This window comes from Eschrichtius robustus, chromosome 9 (assembly GCF_028021215.1).
Source record: "Eschrichtius robustus isolate mEscRob2 chromosome 9, mEscRob2.pri, whole genome shotgun sequence".
NCBI lineage: Eukaryota > Metazoa > Chordata > Mammalia > Artiodactyla > Eschrichtiidae > Eschrichtius > Eschrichtius robustus.
In genome coordinates this window covers 32,302,668-32,322,748 of record NC_090832.1, presented here as the reverse complement: position 1 = coordinate 32,322,748, position 20,081 = coordinate 32,302,668, and the positions used below count along the sequence as shown (strand labels likewise).

General features: G+C 39.9%; 1 protein-coding gene across 16 annotated transcripts in view; it reads right to left on the bottom strand.

Annotated features, from left to right (window-relative positions):
* Window positions 1–20,081, bottom strand: part of EPB41L2 (erythrocyte membrane protein band 4.1 like 2) — a 279,077-nt gene that overhangs the window by 84,670 nt on the left and 174,326 nt on the right. For 11 of the 16 annotated variants that reach the window (XR_011074932.1, XM_068551035.1, XM_068551030.1 and 8 more), the window contains 6 exons: window positions 18,867–19,013; window positions 17,419–17,520; window positions 10,923–11,483; window positions 8,917–9,039; window positions 7,027–7,125; window positions 5,220–5,300 (listed from right to left, as the gene is read on the bottom strand). Coding sequence is in view for 15 of the 16 variants with exons in the window: in XM_068551035.1 (XP_068407136.1) it covers window positions 5,220–5,300; window positions 7,027–7,125; window positions 8,917–9,039; window positions 10,923–11,483; window positions 17,419–17,520; window positions 18,867–19,013 (1,113 nt within the window). In the remaining variant the exon portion in view is untranslated. Of the gene's footprint in view, window positions 1–5,219; window positions 5,301–7,026; window positions 7,126–8,916; window positions 9,040–10,922; window positions 11,484–11,693; window positions 11,748–13,376; window positions 13,900–17,418; window positions 17,521–18,866; window positions 19,014–20,081 lie in introns of those variants that run through there. The other 5 variants (XM_068551041.1, XM_068551036.1, XM_068551037.1 and 2 more) reach the window with 5 other exon arrangements.

Below are 20,081 nucleotides of genomic sequence, written 5' to 3'. Positions count from 1 at the left end.
ACAAGCAGCTCATGCAGCTCAATACCAAAAAAACAAACAACCCAATCCAAAAGTGGGCAGAAGACTTAAATAGCCATTTCTCCAAAGAAGATATATAGATTGCCAACAAACACCTGAAAGGATGCTCAACATCACTAATCACGAGAGAAATGCAAATCAAAACTACAATGAGGTATCACCTCACACCAGTCAGAATGGCCATCATCAAAAAATCTAGAAACAATAAATGCTGGAGAGGGTGTGGAGAGAAGGGAACCCTCTTGCACTGTTGGTGGGAATGTAAATTGATACAGCCACTATGGAGAACCGTATGGAGGTTCCTTAAAAAACTAAAAATAGAACTACCATATGACCAGCAATTCCACTACTGGGCATATACCTTGAGAAAACCATAATTCAAGAAGAGTCATGTGGGCTTCCCTGGTGGCGCAGTGGTTGAGAATTTGCCTGCCAATGCAGGGGACACGGGTTCGAGCCCTGGTCTGGGAAGATCCCACATGCCGCGGAGCAACTGGGCCCGTGAGCCACACCTACTGAGCCTGCGCGTCTGGAGCCTGTGCTCCGCAACAAGAGAGGCCGCGATAGTGAGAAGCCCACGCACCGTGAAGAAGAGTGGCCCCTGCTTACCGCAACTAGAGAAAGCCCTCGCACAGAAACAAAGACCCAACACAGCCAAAAATAAAAAATTTAAAAAAAAAAAAAATAGAATGTAAAGGATGTACCAAGGTTTAAAAATAAAAAAAAAAAAGAGTCATGTACCACAATGTTCATTGCAGCTCTATTTACAATAGCCAGGATATGGAAGCAACCTAAGTATCCATTGACAGATGAATGGATAAAGAAGATGTGGCACATATATACAATGGAATATTACTCAGCCATGAAAAGAAATGAAACTGAGTTATTTGTAGTGAGGTGGATGGACCTAGAGTCTGTCCCACAGAGTGAAGTAAGTCAGAAAGAGAAAAACAAATACCATATGCTAACATATATATATGGAATCTAAAAAAAAAAGAAAAAAAATGGTCATGAAGAACCTAGGGGCAGGACGGGAATAAAGATGCAGACCTACTAGAGAATGGACTTGAGGACATGGGGAGGGGGAAGGGTAAGCTGGGACGAAGTGAGAGAGTGGCATGGACATATATACATTACCAAATGTAAAATCGATAGCTAGTGGGAAGCAGCCGCATAGCACACGGAGATCAGCTCGGTGCTTTGTGATCACCTAGAGGGGTGGAACAGGGAGGGTGGGAGGGAGACGCAAGAGGGAAGAGATATGGGGATATATGTATAGCTGATTCACTTTGTTATAAAGCAGAAACTAACACACCACTGTAAAGCAATTATACTCCAATAAAGATGTTAAAAAAAATAAAATTAAAATAAATAAAATATAAAAAACAAAAAACTCACAGTGCAGGACCAGGCCCTGCTCATCTTTGCCCTCTTAGGCTCTCAGTAATTGCTTGAGGAACGTTGCAGGAAAAATATCTATTAGCTTCTAGGACACAGAACAATTAAAACCACAAGCAACAATGACGACAAACAATCAGTAAAGCTAAAGAAAAGAGAGAGACTAATCTTTAGATAATAAAATACAGCTCCCTATTTTACAGGTGGAAACAGTGAAGGCACAAAGGTTCATGGGTCTTCCTCAGGACCACCCTGCCAGGGGGCTACAGGGCAGGAGAGGGCTGCCCGTCCACTGATTCATGGGCTCTTCCCTGGATGAGGCTGTGAGAAAGCAGACAAGATTTCTCTGAGTTTGATCAGAAAGTAAACTGTATACGAGGATTATGGTAAAATGGAAAGATCCTGTTTTTCAGAGGGAAAGATGTTTAAAGAGGTCACGGGGAAAAAGTAAAAGAAAACCGCACGGAACAACACTCAAAATCTAGGAAAGAACTTGAAAACAAAAAAGAAATCCTACTAGGAGAGAGACTGCTGTATCTCATAAGGAAAACATACATTTGAAAAAAGCAGCACAATTTTCCTGCTGCTTTGTCACCTGCCTTTGGGGACAACTGCATTTCTTGTTTACAATATCATTTCTGTCAGCTGGAAGGTTACTGAGCAAAACCCTGAGCCGCATGCCACAAAGAAAGAGAAAACTACCCCCCAAAATTATTTTCACGCCAAAAACGTTTCACTCAGAAGCTTGGAAGACACTTGAGGGTGCTTAAGTTTCCACTGGGGAACAAACTCTGGCAACCTACCTGTGTTGGGACAAGAGAGGATCAGACAGGGGACCAGGCTTCCATCTGAGCGTCAGCGCAACTGCTTGCCACGTGGGGAGAGCAGGCAGCCCAGTGGGCAGGAGCAGAGTGGGGACCTCATCTCAGAGCAGGACAGCAAGTGCTGCCGTGTACTAACTGCAATATGAATGGGGAAGGAGACCGAGTACATCAGGGAGGCTCTAAGTCTGTGTTCAGAGGGAAGAGGGAGATTGGAACCATCAACACTGTCTACTCCCTGCTGGTTTCCGGAATCCAATTTGAGAAAGGACAGCTCTGATGGGAGCCAACATGGCTACAGAACAACTTCTCAGCTACTTTGAATTCATGTTCATTACAAAGATCTGCCTACATTAAACCCGTGCATTTGTCAAAGAGGAAACATACATGATACCCAAGGGAAGGTAGCAGGCGTGAAACATGCTTTAATTAGCAGAAAAGTAGGGAAAATGGAAAACTGCTATTATCATCTTCAAACATATTTGAAGTCAGTTTGCCCTTAGTTCCTTTCCTTCCATAGTATCAGTACACGTAATTAAATACTGTAAAATGTTAATTTACTGCAGCAACAATAAAACCTGTGAGAAAACTATCACATCGCACTGCCAAATTGAGAAGTTATTTTATTAGAAAGAAATACACTTTGCCGTGTTGTTTATGCCTCCCAGGTATGGAGCTGAGAGCCACGACTAGCACCAGGTGTAGAACCTGCAAAGTGAGTTTCTACAGAAGCACGCCTCTTTCATTTGCCAGCACAAAAGAGATTCCTTCTTTTCCTACCCTGCTCAGATGAAGGGTTTCCCTTCCACTATTAAAATTCCTTTAATGTAGGCAAGGAACTGAAAAGGTGTCAGTGACATTAAAGTCACTGCACGATCAACATCAGTTTTTGGCAGGGAACTAATTTCCCTCCTTTACTTTTAAATAGTTCCATCATCTCATGTACAGGCTTTAAGGGGAAAGCAAACTCATCATGAGCTTCTGGTGACAAGCATACCAGAAGCCACAATTACATTTACTCAAAAAAGTTTATGACATTTTATAAATAAACACGAAAAAGGTAAATATCTGTTCTCTTCATTTGGATATCTGACCTCAGTTTTGGGTTTTTTTGGGTTTTTTTTAATCGAAGTATAGTTGATTTACAATGTTGTTAGTTTCAGGTGTACAGCAAAGTGATTCAGTTATACATATACATATATCTATTCTTTTTCAGATTCTTTACCCTTATAGGTTATTACAAGATACTGACTATAGTTCCCTGTGCTATACAGTAGGTCCTTGTTGTTTATCTATTTTATACATAGTGGTGTGTGCACTTGTTAATCCCAAACTCCCAATTTATCCCTCCCCCGCCCCCTCACCCCACTTCAGTTTTAAAATGGGCTGAAGGTGTGCGTCCTCACAGCAACAGCTAAAGCTGCAGCGTCATGATTGTCTTCTAATGGAAGAGTTAGGAATTTTGTTACTTTGTGTTATTTTGGAACTTACATTTCAGACTGTGTTTTTAATATTTGCCGTTCAGAAGCGGTACTATCTAGATTTGAGTTTTCAGGAAAAACAGGACAAAAGAATACACATAAAATAAAACCTGCAAGTAAACCCTCAAGGGAAAAAGTGGCATTTGAAACCCTGAAAGGGCCTTGTTTGGTGGAAACAAAGGCTGGGAGAGGACCCCGATTTTCACCTTCCATCAGGCCAAAGAATGTGGGTTCCTGCCCAGCACGCTGTAGAAATTCAATAAATGCTGAGCGAGAGTCCCAGAGGAAAAAAGAGTAAGAATAGGGTTTGCTCCAACTTAAGGTCAGAGCGACTCAAAACTGTCCCAGTGAAGAGAAGCAGAATAAATCCTCTATATGGGAAACCAGACGCTTGGTTTCCACACAGGTAATTCATTTTCTAGTGGTGAACAGACACATGTATAGTCATCTACAATGAAGCGCTATTACTAAGTCAAAATTCAGAGTCAGGGCAACCTTTTAACCTATAATAACTCTCAAGGAATTTAAAAAAATACATTATGAAATATGTAAGTAAAATTACGTATACAGGAGTTTTAAAAAACAGTAATTTTCTTTTTAGGCATAGAAGAAAATCTATTCCTGTTTGGCCTTTCTTATAGCACGCCTTTCTTAAACGAGAAATTTTGTTCTCTAAAATTTCTGTGTTCAAAGCTGGGTGACTATCATTTGTTCCTACTCCCCAGCTGAGATGGTCAACTGAACATTTCCATTTCTTCAAATTATTGTAAAAGGGAAAGAGCTTGGTCTCCTTTAAAGCTGAGTTAAAATCACTCAGAAAATAACAAAACAAAAAATTTTATCATCACTTGGGACTGCAGTCTAAAATTAAAGCTACTCTCCAAGTCTCCAGCGGTTCCATTCATCACCTGTTCAGCTTAACAAAATGGAAGTACAATTCTTTAAAAAATCTTTTCTGAATACATATAAATTTTCACTTTGTAAGAGACCTTATATTACCTTTTCCTACCCCTCAATAATAGTAATAACTAGGAGAAAACATCTAGAGGTAAATAGCCCAACTTTTCTAATGCTATAAAAAAATACTTGATAAGTTCCTGAAAGCGGGCATAAGTCAAACTTAGCGGCTTTCCTTATTTGTTTGGAAGCCAGTGTCATTTAACTGCCATTTATTTTTCAGTAACTGATGACTTGCCTTTAAACCAGACCCACGTGAATGCCTGATGGTTGCCAAAAATCCTCTTGATTATTGTGAGCCAAAGGTGCATGTAGAGCTAGTGTGAAATGAAAAACAACCCACATTTTGTGCTAATTCAGTGCTAGGAAGGCTGAAAGGACAGGTTGTGTTTAGGCTGTGAAGGGTCTTTATGCCAAGCTTAGGAGGTGCATTCATCTGGAAGGAGGTACTGGGAGAAGCGGTTTGACACAGGGACGTGACATGATGACAGAAACTTAGAAAATAAACGTGGCCAGTTTCAGAAACAGAACCTCAAGTCTTTACCTGGTCGTGATCAATATCTGCATCTCCCGTGATCACGATGCGCTTTTCAATTCTTGTTTCAGATATTCCACCTTTCACAGTCTAAAGGTCATAAAGAAACAGAAGGGAGGGAGGATTAGCAATCACTAAAACATGTTTACACATAATCAGAGAAAACAGAGATGGCGCACACCTAGACCTTCTGATCGTCGTTAAGCAATTCACACTGGGTGGGGAAGACTGATGTTCTAGAAACTTCTTTAAGCTCCATAGAGAATCCGATCGTTCAAAGTGTAGCATCATCTGTAAGCACTCCTAAACTGAAAGCAACCTTAAAAACTATCTTATCAAGATTCAGGTGAGACTAAGATGCAACAGATGCCATTTAATCCAAACAGTTCCACTGGAACATTCCGTTACAGTTTCCGGAGTTTCTTCACTTCCAATTGGCCAATTTTTGAAAAGAAGCGAGCAAAGGAGAAATAGTTGTTTGTTTTATGTAGAGTTTATAAGGAATGCTAATAATTTAGGCATCTGGTTTAGGTTTGGGAAATTGTTTGACTGGCATCATACAGATCCATTTGGTGATTTTCTTCATTTGGTTTAGTGCAATAATAAAAAAAAAAAAAAAAAGAAGAAGAAGACTTGGACTTGGTTTAAGATAGGTAAGATGTGTGAGGGCGATATAAAGATTTTCATCCAATGTCTGATTTGATTCTGCACGTGGCTGTGACATGAACATGTAACGTGGCTGAACAAAGGCTGTGAGGGGACCCGGGGGTAGGAGCTCCTGGGTGAACTGCCCACAGAGTTACAGAGTTACTGGCTTGGAGCGAGGTGACAGAGCCTGGGGCATGATAGAGGCTGAGAGATCATATGCCTGTGACACTCTATAAACAATGAGCAAACACCACCCAGTCCTGAGAAAGTGCACACTCAACCTCTACAACACTGATAAATTTACACACAGTCACAGGTATTGCACTTAACTGTTAAGAAACAAGGCTGATCACTAAGATCATTAGGTCTTAATAACTGGACATGCTTTAAAATGAACACCAATACCATCTTGCACTTATGGGACATTTTTTAATTCATAAAGTTTTTTTTGTTGTTGAAATGCGGCGTGAGGAGGGCACAAGGGATACATTTGAGACCTTCAAGCACTAACCAAACATGAGAAGTAGAAGCAAAAGGAACTACTGGAAAATAATGCTGCCTTAGAAAGGTGATGACCGCGTCACACACTGGAATCGCGTGGAGGGCTTCCTAAACACTCCCGGGGTTTCAGAAGATCCGGAGTGGGGTCACAGTATTCACACTGCTAACAAGTCCCTGGGTGAGATTGCAGGTGACAGTGCAGAGACCACACTTTGAGGATCGCTGGTCATCAGGTGTTAAACATTTAAAGAGTGATCTGGAGAAATGCTCCAAATCGACATACTGGTATCTTAAATCAATGGGGGAAATTTACATGATTTGAACAACTCGGTGAAAACTTTCAATGGCAGTCTTCACTTCCTTGCTTCAGTCAGGAGAGCTGACTTATACTTACCAAACCTAGGCTTCCAATTTTATTAGGTTCCCTCTGCTCCTACAGCTGTCTTAAGTAGAGCTATTTAGAACATATTTTTACCCCCTTGTACTTTACAAATTTGCAATTTGGTTTAAATACAAATGTCAGTGGAGCCCAGTTTCTTGCATACTTTAAATCTAGGCATTTTTATTCCACTGGCACTGTGCGTAATAATTGGAAGTGTGAATAGGAACAAAGAAACCATTCAGGAAAGATTCTGTTGGCAGTGTACGTTCCCCTGGATTGCTTTACCTTGGTGATGTGTGTGGTTGTCGTTGTCGACACGGACTCGGAGGTGACGGTCTGCGCAGTCAGTAACGTGCCCGAGTCACCACCAGCCCCGCCATCAATCTTTGGAGAGTTGGGGGGAAAATACAAAGTAAGGCTTAACTTCCGTTACGTTGTCAGGGAAGACCCCTCCCCATCGGACATGCAGCTTTTAAGACCTAAGGAGTCGGCAGAAGATGCTAGCTGCCTATCCTCTGCATGTCTGTAGTGGTGATTTACTGATCAGAGATTGGCTGGCATTTCAACAGAGTAAAGTCAAGGGCTAAATGCACATGGAGAAGCCAACCCTGGGCGGAGAGAGAAAAAACGAAGAATGGAAGTAGAAGGTGGGACTGAAATCTACAGGGGAGTCGTGAGAAAATCTGACCGAGGGCCATTCGCAGAAGCTAGAAGAAGAAAGCAGAGAACCAAGCAGAGAAGTTTCCACAGTGACCAGAAGTGCTGAGTTTGTTGTTTTTTTAAGCACAGGTGGGTAAAAATAAACGTTTTCTCAGATTACTAAGCAACAGAACCTGACTAGGATAGACTAAGCTTAAGCGATTTGGTTAATCGCTTATCTCTAGATTTTTTTCGAAATGACATTGTTCCTGTAATAGTTTGTGCGTATACACGGCTACATGTATTTCAATACGTATGCACACGTGTGCACACATGTGCACGCACTCTCTCTCTATGTGTGTATATATATATAGCTTATATATAAATCTTATACTATGTCTATATAGGGTTTAACTTCTTTGCTTTGATACTAGAAAGTTCTAGAGTTTACCAAGGGAAATAATGAAGCACATTAATAGGCTATGAGTTTATGCTAAGATCACCAAACACATTTATCTCCAGTTTCCTGACACTGACAGGAAATAACTGGAAAGTGCAGAGTCTTTCTTACTGTAAGTTAGGAGGAGATCTCTCGAACTTGGGTCACGCACCTCTACTTCTTTACAAGGGCACTTACCACAACAGAAACACATGAGTACACGCTCTCCTACCACGCCCGTTCATAAGAAACCTATTTGTGCTTATGTGGGATCTACGCACATTTACGGAGAGCATATCTAAAATGATTTTAAGGAATGTTTCACACATAAACACATTACGCCTTTAAAAAATATTTCGAGAGGACAATAATCTGCCATCCTCCACCATGGTACAATCCTACTAGAACACTAAATTTCTCAGTTGAAAAAAGAGTTGTCCCAGTTTCTAAACGGTTCCATTTTGAAATGATGACTACTTTCCCCTTTTTTGTTACCCTTAAGGTTAAATATCTTATTTCAAATCTTTACAGAATCAGTGTGTGAACACCTAAAATCAAACACACGAATCTGGTAATTATTTAGACGCACAGTATCACATTTACATAAGAATGGCAACATATGTTTTCAGAAAATAATCCCACATGAGGAGAAGCACAGGTGTGTGTGCATATGTGTGTACTTGTAAACAAGAGTGAGTTGAATGGCTCTGTCTTCGTGGAGTTGGAGGAGGGGATAAAAGCCTAAATTAAATTCTACGAATCCATAAATTAAATGAGATCCAACAAACTTTGTAAGATGATCTGTTTCCCAAGTGTACATAAACACTCCCGGATACATCAAGCCAGAAATGGCTTATAAGAATAATAAGAACAACACTGGTACTGCCCGTCCTAAAAAATCACATGTACGCTTCCCCCCATAATTACTGGGTCACCTTTTTGATTGTAGCAAGTTACGTTGCTGAAGTACAGTTATAAAATGGAGATATAAAAAGCTATGTCAAAGTCAGAAACACAAACTAGGAGAAGACAGAATGAAAACAGAAACAGACTAAGTAAAAAAGAACTCAAACAGTCCAAGTCTAGAGACTTTGTACCTGCGGAGACTCATATGTGATGGTTTTGGTCTCAGTTTGGACAATAGGGACTTCCTTGGTGGAGATTTCTGTCCTTTGTGAGGCATCAGAAATTGTTACCATCTCTGTTTTTACCACTGGTGGCTGAAGTGAAAAGGAAGGGAAACATAAATTCTAGAGGTAATAAAGTAAAAGTGCTTAATGGAGCCTTCAAAAATAACTGTAAGAAATATATCCAAACACACACTCATGAACAAAAGAAAAGAGTAAAAGGAAATAATCTAAAACAAAAGACAAAAGAAAAACACTTTCCTTCAAATATCATATATATGTGTATAGATATATACGAAGAATAAGCTAGCATAATAGCTCCCTAAATTGTGGTAGGCTTCAAATTATGATGGTCCCAAATTACTTACGTGTCAAGCCTGGCATACAGTGATATGGAAACTTTAGCTTTAAGCAAGTAATGATAAAATTGAAAAGAAAACAAAACAGAATGAACGATGAGAAGTGACCTGCCTCAATTTTTATTACAGTTTGAAGAAGCATATAGTTTGTGTGAAGGCTGTAAGGTTTGTGTGTGTGCCTTTAAGTGGCACAGTTGGTCAGTAGGCTAAGATTTGCTCTTTTCCCAAAAAGCCTTTTCTGCCCTACTGACAAGGAGATCCCATTTTCAGAAAGAATATCTTCAAGCAGGATTGTTTTCAGTTATACCTGCCTAAATCTTACAGTGTTTCTTCTGTATTACATAAGTTAAAACGTTATATCTGTAGAGTCACTCCACCACTGTTGCATTAATGCTTTGAACCATTTAAAACATTCAAAGAGATGGTCACGGCCTGTTAACACTGTAAGTCTGCTGAGCATGTATCTTTAATACACCATCAGACTATACTACTACCAAAACACTACAGTGCTTTCCTTGAGAGAAAATTCCCAAGTGTAATTATTTAAAGAGGAATAACCTGTATATTAAATGCAGAAAATAATAGTTCAAAGCATTCAAAGACTTTCAAAATATCTTCTCTGAAGTGAAATCCGAAGTTTAAAAGTAACATAAATCCAGTTAATTATTTCAAGACAAAGTCACTTCAAGATTTTCTACCCCATGAAAGAGAGCAAATATGGATAATCCCTCTACTGTCGGCATTTAATTTTAATCAAGGAACACTCACACGGAAGTAAATCCTCCCTCAGCATAACTTTAACTCCCAAATCAGAGACACTGCACCTAGTGACCAAGACTTAATCTAAGAGGAGTATGGAAAGTGCTCTTTCTTGAAGAGAAAGAGGAAAAGACCCAAACCCAATGGAGACAACTCACAAAACACATAATCAAACTTGGCAAATAATCCAGAATTGATGAGAGGATAGAACGAGAAGAGAAGGGTATCCTCCTGTTAGCTTCTCGCTGCCCAGAAGGAAAGCTAAGTCTCCTGACCAGACGGTACAATCCCTGGAATCTAAAACCTGAAATGCCAGGGGTATTCAAGAAATAATGTTTTCATCAGGGCTAGATGCTGAATTCAGAGCATCACGGTGATCGGAGCCTGCTGCCACTCTGAAAATCTTAAACTGAAGAGAGAATGAGCCAGAAGGTCAAAACCAGTCGTGACACCAGCAACACACACACACTGACCGTTTTTCAACACTACATACACCATTTTCTAATGAACAAAAAGGCATTGTGAGGAGGCAGTGCAACTAAAGATAAACCACTGAAAACATCCAAAAACATGCAGAGAAAAATTTCAATGTGAAATGAGAAGGGAAAAACCGACAGGCTGCTGTTGGAAAGTTTATCGGGTGATCCAGTTGCGGTAAAGACGCCAGAAACCGTGACCCGAGAGGGCAGAAAAATCGACAAAGCAGGGCCTTCCCCCTTCCTCCCGTGAGAGATCGAAATCAGAATCCTGTCGAAGAAGCTGAAGGAGACCTGGGAGGACAGGAGAAGAAGAGAGGCAGGTGTGCTCCACCTGAGAAACCGCTCTAGCGATGAGCTCCCGCTGGGGTCTCCCATTTACCTCTGAACAACAGATAATCTGCGGCAAAACATCAATGTCAACGGGAGCCACCTCTCCGTTAACTTTCTGTTGCTCGTCCTCCGTGTCTTCGCCCACGTCTTGCTTAACGGCGCCTTCGTTTACACTCTTCGGGGCAGGGATCTGGGGGCCCGCTACCTTTTCCTGGGTCACTGTTTCTACCGTGCCGACGCTGGCACCTGCTCGGGTGAGCCTGCTGGCTGCCGGCACTGGGTCCTGCCTCTCTACTACCTCGGCTGCTTGGCCGGGCGCCTGGTCCACCTCTTCTTCACACTCCTCCTGTTCCTCCCTGATGGTGCCCTCCGGCACTCGGTGGTGGGGCCGGTACTCCCCCACGTCCTCCTCCTCCTCGCTCTCGCTGCTGCTCTCAGAAGACAGGGAGGTGGAGTCTTTCTGCGTCCCCGGCTCCACCTTCCGCATCTCCCCAGGACCATGCCCAGGGGACGGCTGTTTACCGTTCATCTCTGCCGGGGTTACTCTTTCGTCTTTCCCAACCTCTGCCTGCTTCTTCTCCTCCACTATATTCAGAGTCTCAAGTGAACTCTGCACAGAAACAAAAATGGATGAGGGGGAAACAAAAATAGATGAATAAATCAAAACGACGGCAAGCAAAATTAACCGACGGCAGGTTCATGTCATGGAGAAAAGCAAAGATGATGATGATGATGGTGGTGGACTGAAAGGGAAGCGGGTGAAAACGTGAGCGGGATTGGAAACGTCGGGCGATGGTGTTAACATGGAAAAGGGGAGAACCTTAACAGCATCGCTGGCTCCGGCGCAAGGCCCTTCGGACTCAGGAGCGCATTTCTGCGGAACAAAAAGCAACCGAGGACACAGAATCAATAAAGGTTTTCCTCGACGCCCACCAAAACAAACATCCGACACCGCAAAGACAGAACAGCAAGAATCAACAGCTACAAAAACCTTTGCCCGAGGTCACATGAAGGACAATCCAGACAAATGCAAGAAGCTTAGGGAAGGAAACAAAAACACAAAAACAGCTAGCATCCTCCCAAAGAGATGAAATGGTTTTATTATACTTATACCTATAAGCTCCTTCTTGTTGAAAAGGTAGGGGGAAAAAATGGAATTATACCAGAGCTTACTCATTATTTTAAAGTTTAAATGTTAAGACTTTTAAAATCTATTCGACAGTTTGATTTTAATCAGACAAAAAAAAAAAAAAAAAAAAAATCCTGGCCTGAACCCCTAATTCCTAAATGAATATAGTATTAATAAGATGATGCCTTTGTCTTTTGCTGGCTTGTTGAAAAATCAGCTTTAATTGGCAAAATTATAATTGTCTCACATAGTTATTAACATAAAAATGTTGTCATTTCAGAAACGGTTATTAACATCCCAAACTGTGCGATAGATTAGCAAAAGGGATATTATAATATTAGGGTGGATGTCAGTTATGGCTCCAAGTGTCTTCTCTTAGAATTTAGCTCCTCCATTTGAAAACTGAAATGGACCCAGTTTATCATTTGAGATGCACATTGCTAGCCCCTGCAGGCATCTACTTTGGGGGAGTAGATTTACTCCAGTTAAGTACAGTACCTAAACGTTCAATAAATGCCTGAAGACGAAATACATTAGTAATATAACTTCCTACGCTATAGTATTGATAATCAGGGTAGCAACTTTCTTACAAAGGAGTCTGTTTTTAAAGATTAAAATTTTCCTTATTTTTTTTTAACTTTACATAAAGCCTAGCCAACTTTTTGACATTCGGGTAGCACTAATGCCTTGTGCTCTAACTTTAAAAATTCAGCTAGAGATAGTAGCCCTACTTATTGAAGAAAGTATCTCGATGCTGAATGAAGAGCACTGCACCCCTGAACCCTCTGGGCAGAAAGAGACCTTGCTGTGAAGCTGCCCAGACACTAACTGGACTGGAGCTGTTTCCTGTAACCGATAACACGACCTCATGTTTATCTGCTCCAGCAACACGGACAACCATGAGCAAAAGGTCCTGAAAGGGCACCTATCAACAGATACTCACACACTGTCTTTGATCTGCCCTGTTTTTCTTAAAGGCATGGTAAGGGCACGTTTTCATTGCTCAAAATTAATACCATGTAAATCACGTTACTGACAGACCAAGAGAGCCACCCTTCCAAGTTTACTGAAAGCCCAGAGGTTTCAGATGTTAAACTGGAAATCTCTAAATCTATTTTGGTAAAGGGGTAACATTTAGCTGTACCTACTTATAAACTTCTTTATAAATAAAGATATCCAGGGATCAGAACATTTCTAAAGGAGACATTTCATTATCATTATTTTTATTACTTAACCTCAAATGGCCAGATGGGTTCTGCCCAAGTTCAGGGAATCCCTTAGGGGTCATTCCAAAAAATGAAAATAATTATTTCATTGAGTATGGCAAGCACTTCGAATTTTTCCATATAAGCAGGATTTTTAAAATAATAAACCCTCAGAAGATGTTTAAAAGACATTTAGGCTTTGAAAACTTTTCTGCAAAAAATACTTAGCTTCTACTTGGTTGAAGGTTTCCCTCCACATAACAACTCAGACTCTGGGCCTTAGTGGTTTAAATGATTCTCTGAATTTAGGCAGAATGGGGGTGGAGGGAAAGGAAGCAAGAGAAACATCCAATCAGTATGTTTTCCTCAAGTCCAAATTCTGTCATTATTTCTTGAATGTTTCTCCCAGGAAGAGTTAATTGCACCAGTGAAAGCACTGGAGGAAGAGGTTCCTTAATACTCAAAAAATAAAAATCACTCTTATACGTGGCTTTTAAAAACAGGGGAAACAAAGTAAAATGCACCTCAGGCAACTGTGAGAAGGGCGAGGAAGAAAGCTTTTCAGAAGGCGCACTGGAGTTCACAACAGTGCCCCCTGCTGTCCAAGTGCTGGCTGAGGTGAAGGAGGCTTTCATGCTACCAGAAAAGCCCTTGTCACTAAACAAAATTGATGATATCTCCTCTTCTAGGCTCTAGAGAGGTCAGAAAAGGAAGAGCAAAGAGTTAACAATAAGTCAGAACAGACAGCAGCGACCTATTGAAAGGAAAGGTTACGCAAGAAAGAATCACAGAGCAGCATAAATTGAAAGGCAAGGATTCTAAAAGATTCTGCAGCAGGCGTCGGTGGCCATTGGCCTGAATGACAGCTTTCCACCCTGCTTGAGAGTCGTTGATAGCTCTAAGCTACAGAAACAAGCTAAAACTCCTTAGTTTCTCACTGAAACTTTATCACAAGCTGAGCATGACCAACCCACTCATCCGTCACACGCTGCTCCGTATATTCTTGAGGGAGCTTCTCGGCGTGGCCCCTGCACTTGCTACACTTATTTTGGTGTTAGCGCTTGGGTGTCCCTAACCCCTTGCCTCCAGTGCCCTTCCCCAGGCACTCTGGGCCTTGCCAATTTTGTCATCTCTCTGAGGTCCACTTAATATTCCACGTTTTGTGTATGGCCTTCACTAACCATTTCAGCTCCTATGACCTCTCCCCTGCCCCGTACCACTCTGTCTGTACGGCAAGCGCTTTGACAGTAACCCACCGAAATTCCCTCAGACATGCTACATATGCCATGGAATGAAGAAACAGTATCTTTTTTTTTTTTTTTTCAACAAGAAACAGGTAAAGAAAAAAAAAAACTCTTAACAGGAAGACAAACTCAGAGGGGGAAACTCTGCGCAAGGGAAAAATCATCTATCCCTGAAAGGCTATTAAGGCGAATTTAATCTTCATATTTCTGGCCCTTAAATGACAGTCTGTAATCTGCCTGAGGGCACAACAGGAAAGCTGGGGACTATCCCAGGTACCTAGAATGACAATGGTTAAGAGTCACCATGAAGCTCCCCCTCACGTCAGATGTGTGCAAGAATACTTCCTAATAAAACCCACTGCTCAGAGATCTTAAAGACAGATAAATGAATGAATAAATGAATGGCATTCTGGGATGCCCCTTGGGACAGTGCACTAACTGGGGTGAAGGCTAGGTACCAGGAGATGAGGAGGGCGAGGTGCGCAAGCACAATACTCAGGAGAGAAAAAAAAAGCTTCTGGACAATTTCAGCTTAATTACAGTCTCCATAATTACACCATCCCTAGGGTCCGGTGGGTGGAGATGGTGTCCTAGCTGGTAAAAGATCACTGGGGAGTTTAAATAAGTGCCATGCATCTAATTATTCAATAAAATATCTCCAAAATTACCTTAAAAGTCCAGTGTATGTAATCTCTACTAGACTCAGGAGTTTCTATATAAAATATAAACTCATATTTTATACAAGTTCAAGTGTGTCATAATTCTCACAATACATAAGACGATATACAATAGTTATTTGCCTATTAAAGACTAAATGATTTGGTTTCCAATTTTCTGCTCTACTCTCAAAATTATTCATAATGTACTGAAACCATTTTGAAAGTTTGATGTACTGATTTCTAAACAAGAAACTATTACTGTTCTTTTTTTTAATCTATAAAACACATATTATAGACATTTGGAAAACCTGCAAATTATACTCTTATGCATAATTTATTTTACATTTTATTAAGGACTGCACTTTAAAGATAATCAAGAAACCCTGAAAAATTAAGTAGCAAAATGAAGATGCAACAAAGACAGAAATTTAAAAGATATTCTGTTAAAAGTCAAAACACTCCAGTAGACTTAACTTTCAACTAATAGCAATGAAGTGTTATTTGGCGTGGGGCGGATACAGTGTAAGTGGTCAAAAAATGTTTCTTGGGTGAATGGATGATTGCAGTTACAACAGTCCATATGTGTGTTAAATAAATACGTATTTTCCTGCATGTGCTGGAGAGGAAAAGAATAAGAAAGAAGCAGTAACTTCAAGCGTAGATAAACCGTGTAGGAGCTGAACAGTGGATAAATTCCAGATTTAAATTTCACATAACATCATTTTAATGTAACTTCTACAATAACGAATGGATGGTTTTCACTGTACATGGTTTATACCGTACACTCCCCTAAACGATGACATCCAGAAAAAATGATCATTTTAAACATCTTCACCAAAATTCCAGTTTCCTACTGCAAAGACATCATTTTAAATTGATCAAATGATGTCATCTGACTCGCTTCTAAGGAGGACAGATTTTCAAAACTATGTAATATTTCAAAGCATATGATATTAAAGTCATCATTTTACACGGAGAATCTGATTGGCTTTGGATTTCAAGCTAACCTTTAAAGTATATAAAGATGTCACTTGGTTTAGCTTTATGACGTTATGTTTCTCATTTGCAGTGTTCCAGAAATATTTCATCTCAACCAGATCTCAGATACTCTTAGCGCAAGGATTCATCTTCCACTTAATCTGCCTCCCCCACCATGCCACTGTATGTTCTTATGAGTAATACTCTCTGCCGACTAACAAAATCAGACTTGGTGGAAGGGAAACACTTTCTCCTTATTCCGATCTGTGCTCTCGTTCCCATCCTCTCTAATCCATTCCTCAACCAGCACCAGAGGGGTCTTTGTCATACACGTGGGATTATAGCACTACTCAGCTTGAAGCTCTCCAATGGTTTCCCATCATTCCTATAACGTAACTCCAAATTGTTAATATGTTCTTGAAGATCCTGCCAAGATCTGGAGTCTGACCTCTTTGACTTTTTTCAGACCTTGTCATTTGGTCTTTCAGTCCTTTAAATTAATTCCTGTCTTGGGGCTGCATTTGCTCTTCCTTACACATGGAAAAAACTTCACACGTCCACCTCCTTCTCATCACTAAGGCCTCAACTCAAATGCTATCTCTTCCCAAGCCTTCCCAATCACCTTCTAACTCGACAAGTATTTCGTCTCCTTAACACTTCTTAGCGCTCCAAATTTTCTAGTTACTAATTTGCATGTCTGCTATCTCCTCCACTAGACTCTAAGCATTCTAGTCCCAACAAACAACAAGCTGACCGGCTGGCTAAGCAAAATCACTAGAGATAGAAGAATAACAATGTAAACGCAACGGAAAGCCAACTTCCCTAGTAATGCCAGATATTTCATATATGCAGGAGCACAGAGAGATCTGAGGGGCTGCTCGCATACACCAAAATCTTTTAGCCCATTGAAAATCTTAAAAATAAAAATTCAAAAGGTTTCCAAATGTAATTAATAAAACAGTAACCTAAATCACACATAATTCGTTACTCTAACACCACCACAGTGTGCGTTGTACAAACAGTGCATTTTCGTGTGAAATCATGGTTTCCCAACTGCCAGCCACATCCATCAAAATTAGGGGTCATTTATCACCTAAATCGGTTGAGATGTCTGCATTTCAAACTGTGGATTTCCAAATAAAGTACTTTTGCAATGTGGTGCTTCTCATCTAATGATCCTATGTTTCTATTTTACTTTTTAAGCACTCAAAAGTTTATTTTTAAAAATTTCGGTTGATACACAAAGAAAAAGGAGTATCTTATGGCTGTGGACAGGAATAAAGGAAAAGGGGAAAAAGCAAGAGTAGATCCAAGGATGCAAGGTGAACACCTTGTCTGCCTCCTGGGCTTTCTCTTCAACTGTCCATGCGGCCGCCATCTGATGCTTCTCCGTCATGGATAAAATATCCTTGAAAAGATGGTCTCCTTTGCTCTATTGTTTTAAACAATAGACATGATCAACAAATAAGACAAGTACATTACATCTATAGCAACACAGACATAAAACGACTGTGTGGGTCAGCGGAACAAACCAGATGAAGCGGCACATAAAGGGAGGACACAATCCCAGCACGTCATCAGACACTGTTCCCCCAGAAAACACAACGCTCTAGAGTTGATTCTGAAATACGGACAGCAACATCTTCAGAAAAGCTGAAAATAAGAATTAAAGTTGTATACAACTTCAGAAGACCCTGCTATGGTGTTTTAAATCTTAATATTGTCAAAAGCTTTTTCAGTTTTTAGCAATTACTTTTGCTCATCTGCTTTAAAGAGCTGTTTTCCTTTCACTGTCACAAACTGAGAAATTTAAAGTAACCAACAGCTTTGCTTTTTAAGAAAAGGTGAATAAAAATAGCCTAAGAATATCTAAATCAAACGCCTACAATTTGGTAACATTCAAGTCAGACTAGATGATGAATTTAAGGAGAAGAGAGGGGTGAAAGGAAAAGAGGAAAGAGTAAATTGTAGGGTAACACCTGAACACACTTTTTAAAACTGCGTATTAAATATAGTATGATCACTGTCTCCCTCAAGTAAAATAAACGAGCCCATGAAGTTCTTGGTTGACAACAGGAGAGATTTTGCAGGATCAAAAAAAACAGATATAGATGAGAATGAAGAAATATTTTGAGAATATATGCTAAAGGCAATGCTTATAGTGGTGGTGAAGAGAAATAAACCATGGAAAGAATAAGAATGAGTTTGGAGAGATGTTATGGGTGAAGATGTTCTTAAAGTACTAATCTACATTTCATTACTAAGAAGTTTCAGTATTAAGTTGTATAATTAACACTTTACAAGTTTTCAACAGGGCTCATCAGTCTTTAAAGCTAAATTTAACTATCTTCACAGTAATTACCTTAAACCATTCTAAATATGGTGTACATTCCTACATCCCTTTAATTACTAATTCTTTAATTATTAAACAAACTCTCTTATTTCAGAAGTCAATAATTAACTTACTAAATACAATATACGTCAGTTTCTAAGTCGCCCTATGTAACAATTCATTACTACCAATTTACTTGAGTAAAATAGTGAAACTATTCTAAAGGTATTTCGAAACTCATACAATTTACCCAAGAACTACGTCAATAAGTATTACACATTATTAATAAATATTTAGTATTTTAAAAATTATTAGCAGTTACATTTTTTTTTTAAAAAAGGGAACATTCTGTAACTTCTTGAGAATCAACATAATAAGATTAGCAACCTAAGTTTTACTGAACAGCTGGATTGAGACATACAGCCAACAAATAGCTAGTGACATACCCCTTGTGTCTGTAGGGACAGAGGTGTGATACGTCGTTTTTCCCATTCATTAGGGCGTGGTTCGGGTGTGGATTCCATAAAATTGCGCTTGAGTTCACTAATGCTAGCCTGGTGTTTCAGTATTTCCTCCTGGGCCTTATCCAGGTCCTAGCAATATGTAACGTAATAAAGGGGGGAAAATCCAAAAGGAAAAAAAAAACAAAAAACAAAAAAAACCCAATAGGATAAAAATAAAAAATGAAACCAAAAAAATAAGACAAAGTAAACTTATGATTAAAAAAACACAGTAAAGCAAGAAAAATGCCAAGTCTCAAAAGCCATATCATCACCTAGGAATATGAGTTTGTCCAAATTTGAAAATAAAACCAATGTGCAATTTTTTTGTGATTCCTGTCTTAAAGGGTTCTGACTTCTTCCCTGTTTAGATTTGTTTAAGAAATCAGTAGAAAGAGGCTATGGAACTAATACTCAACATGGCCAATCACCCTTCTTTCTAATAGTTGGGTTTGAAATGCAGCCCATGACTTTGTTCCTGCAAATTTACCTTTCTGATTAGGGTTACTACTAGAGTTGCACGCTGTAATATAATGAAGCAAGTGAAAATAGAGAAAGGTGGACTCAGAGCCCATTTGGCCTGACAGGAATCCAGTCCAGGATCATCCCAAATAAAAGGGGTAGGGGGACCAACGGTTGGCTTTTTTCAGGAAATTCCAGCAATGTTTTTTAATCCTTATGGAATAAACGGAACAGCTTCCAGAGGCTGCTTCTGTTTGGCCTTTCTCTAAAATAAATGAATGTCATATTGGTTTCACGTACTTGCCAAGCACAAATGCGGGCTCCAGCCACCCACGTACCAAACAGTCCTTATAAAAAGATGCGAGGAAAACTACCAGGTCAATTTTCACCGAAATAGGCCCTGACAAATGTCACTTGTGGGATTTTTTAGATTGGCCCTGAGAAATGATATTTGTGGAAATAAAAGGCAGTATTCAGAAAACAGTTTTAACTGAATTTTAAACGTTTTCTTATATTTCAAAAATCATGGGGCCACCTGTGGATTATAGCTTTCAATCCCACTCCTCCCAGAGAAACAGGTCATGCATCTGATTAAATTAGATGTTCCATATGCATGCACAAGCATCGTAGCTCATCTACGAGCTGCTATCGCCATTTGCAAAATCTCATGAAAATCTAAAAATCTTTGCATGGCATGAA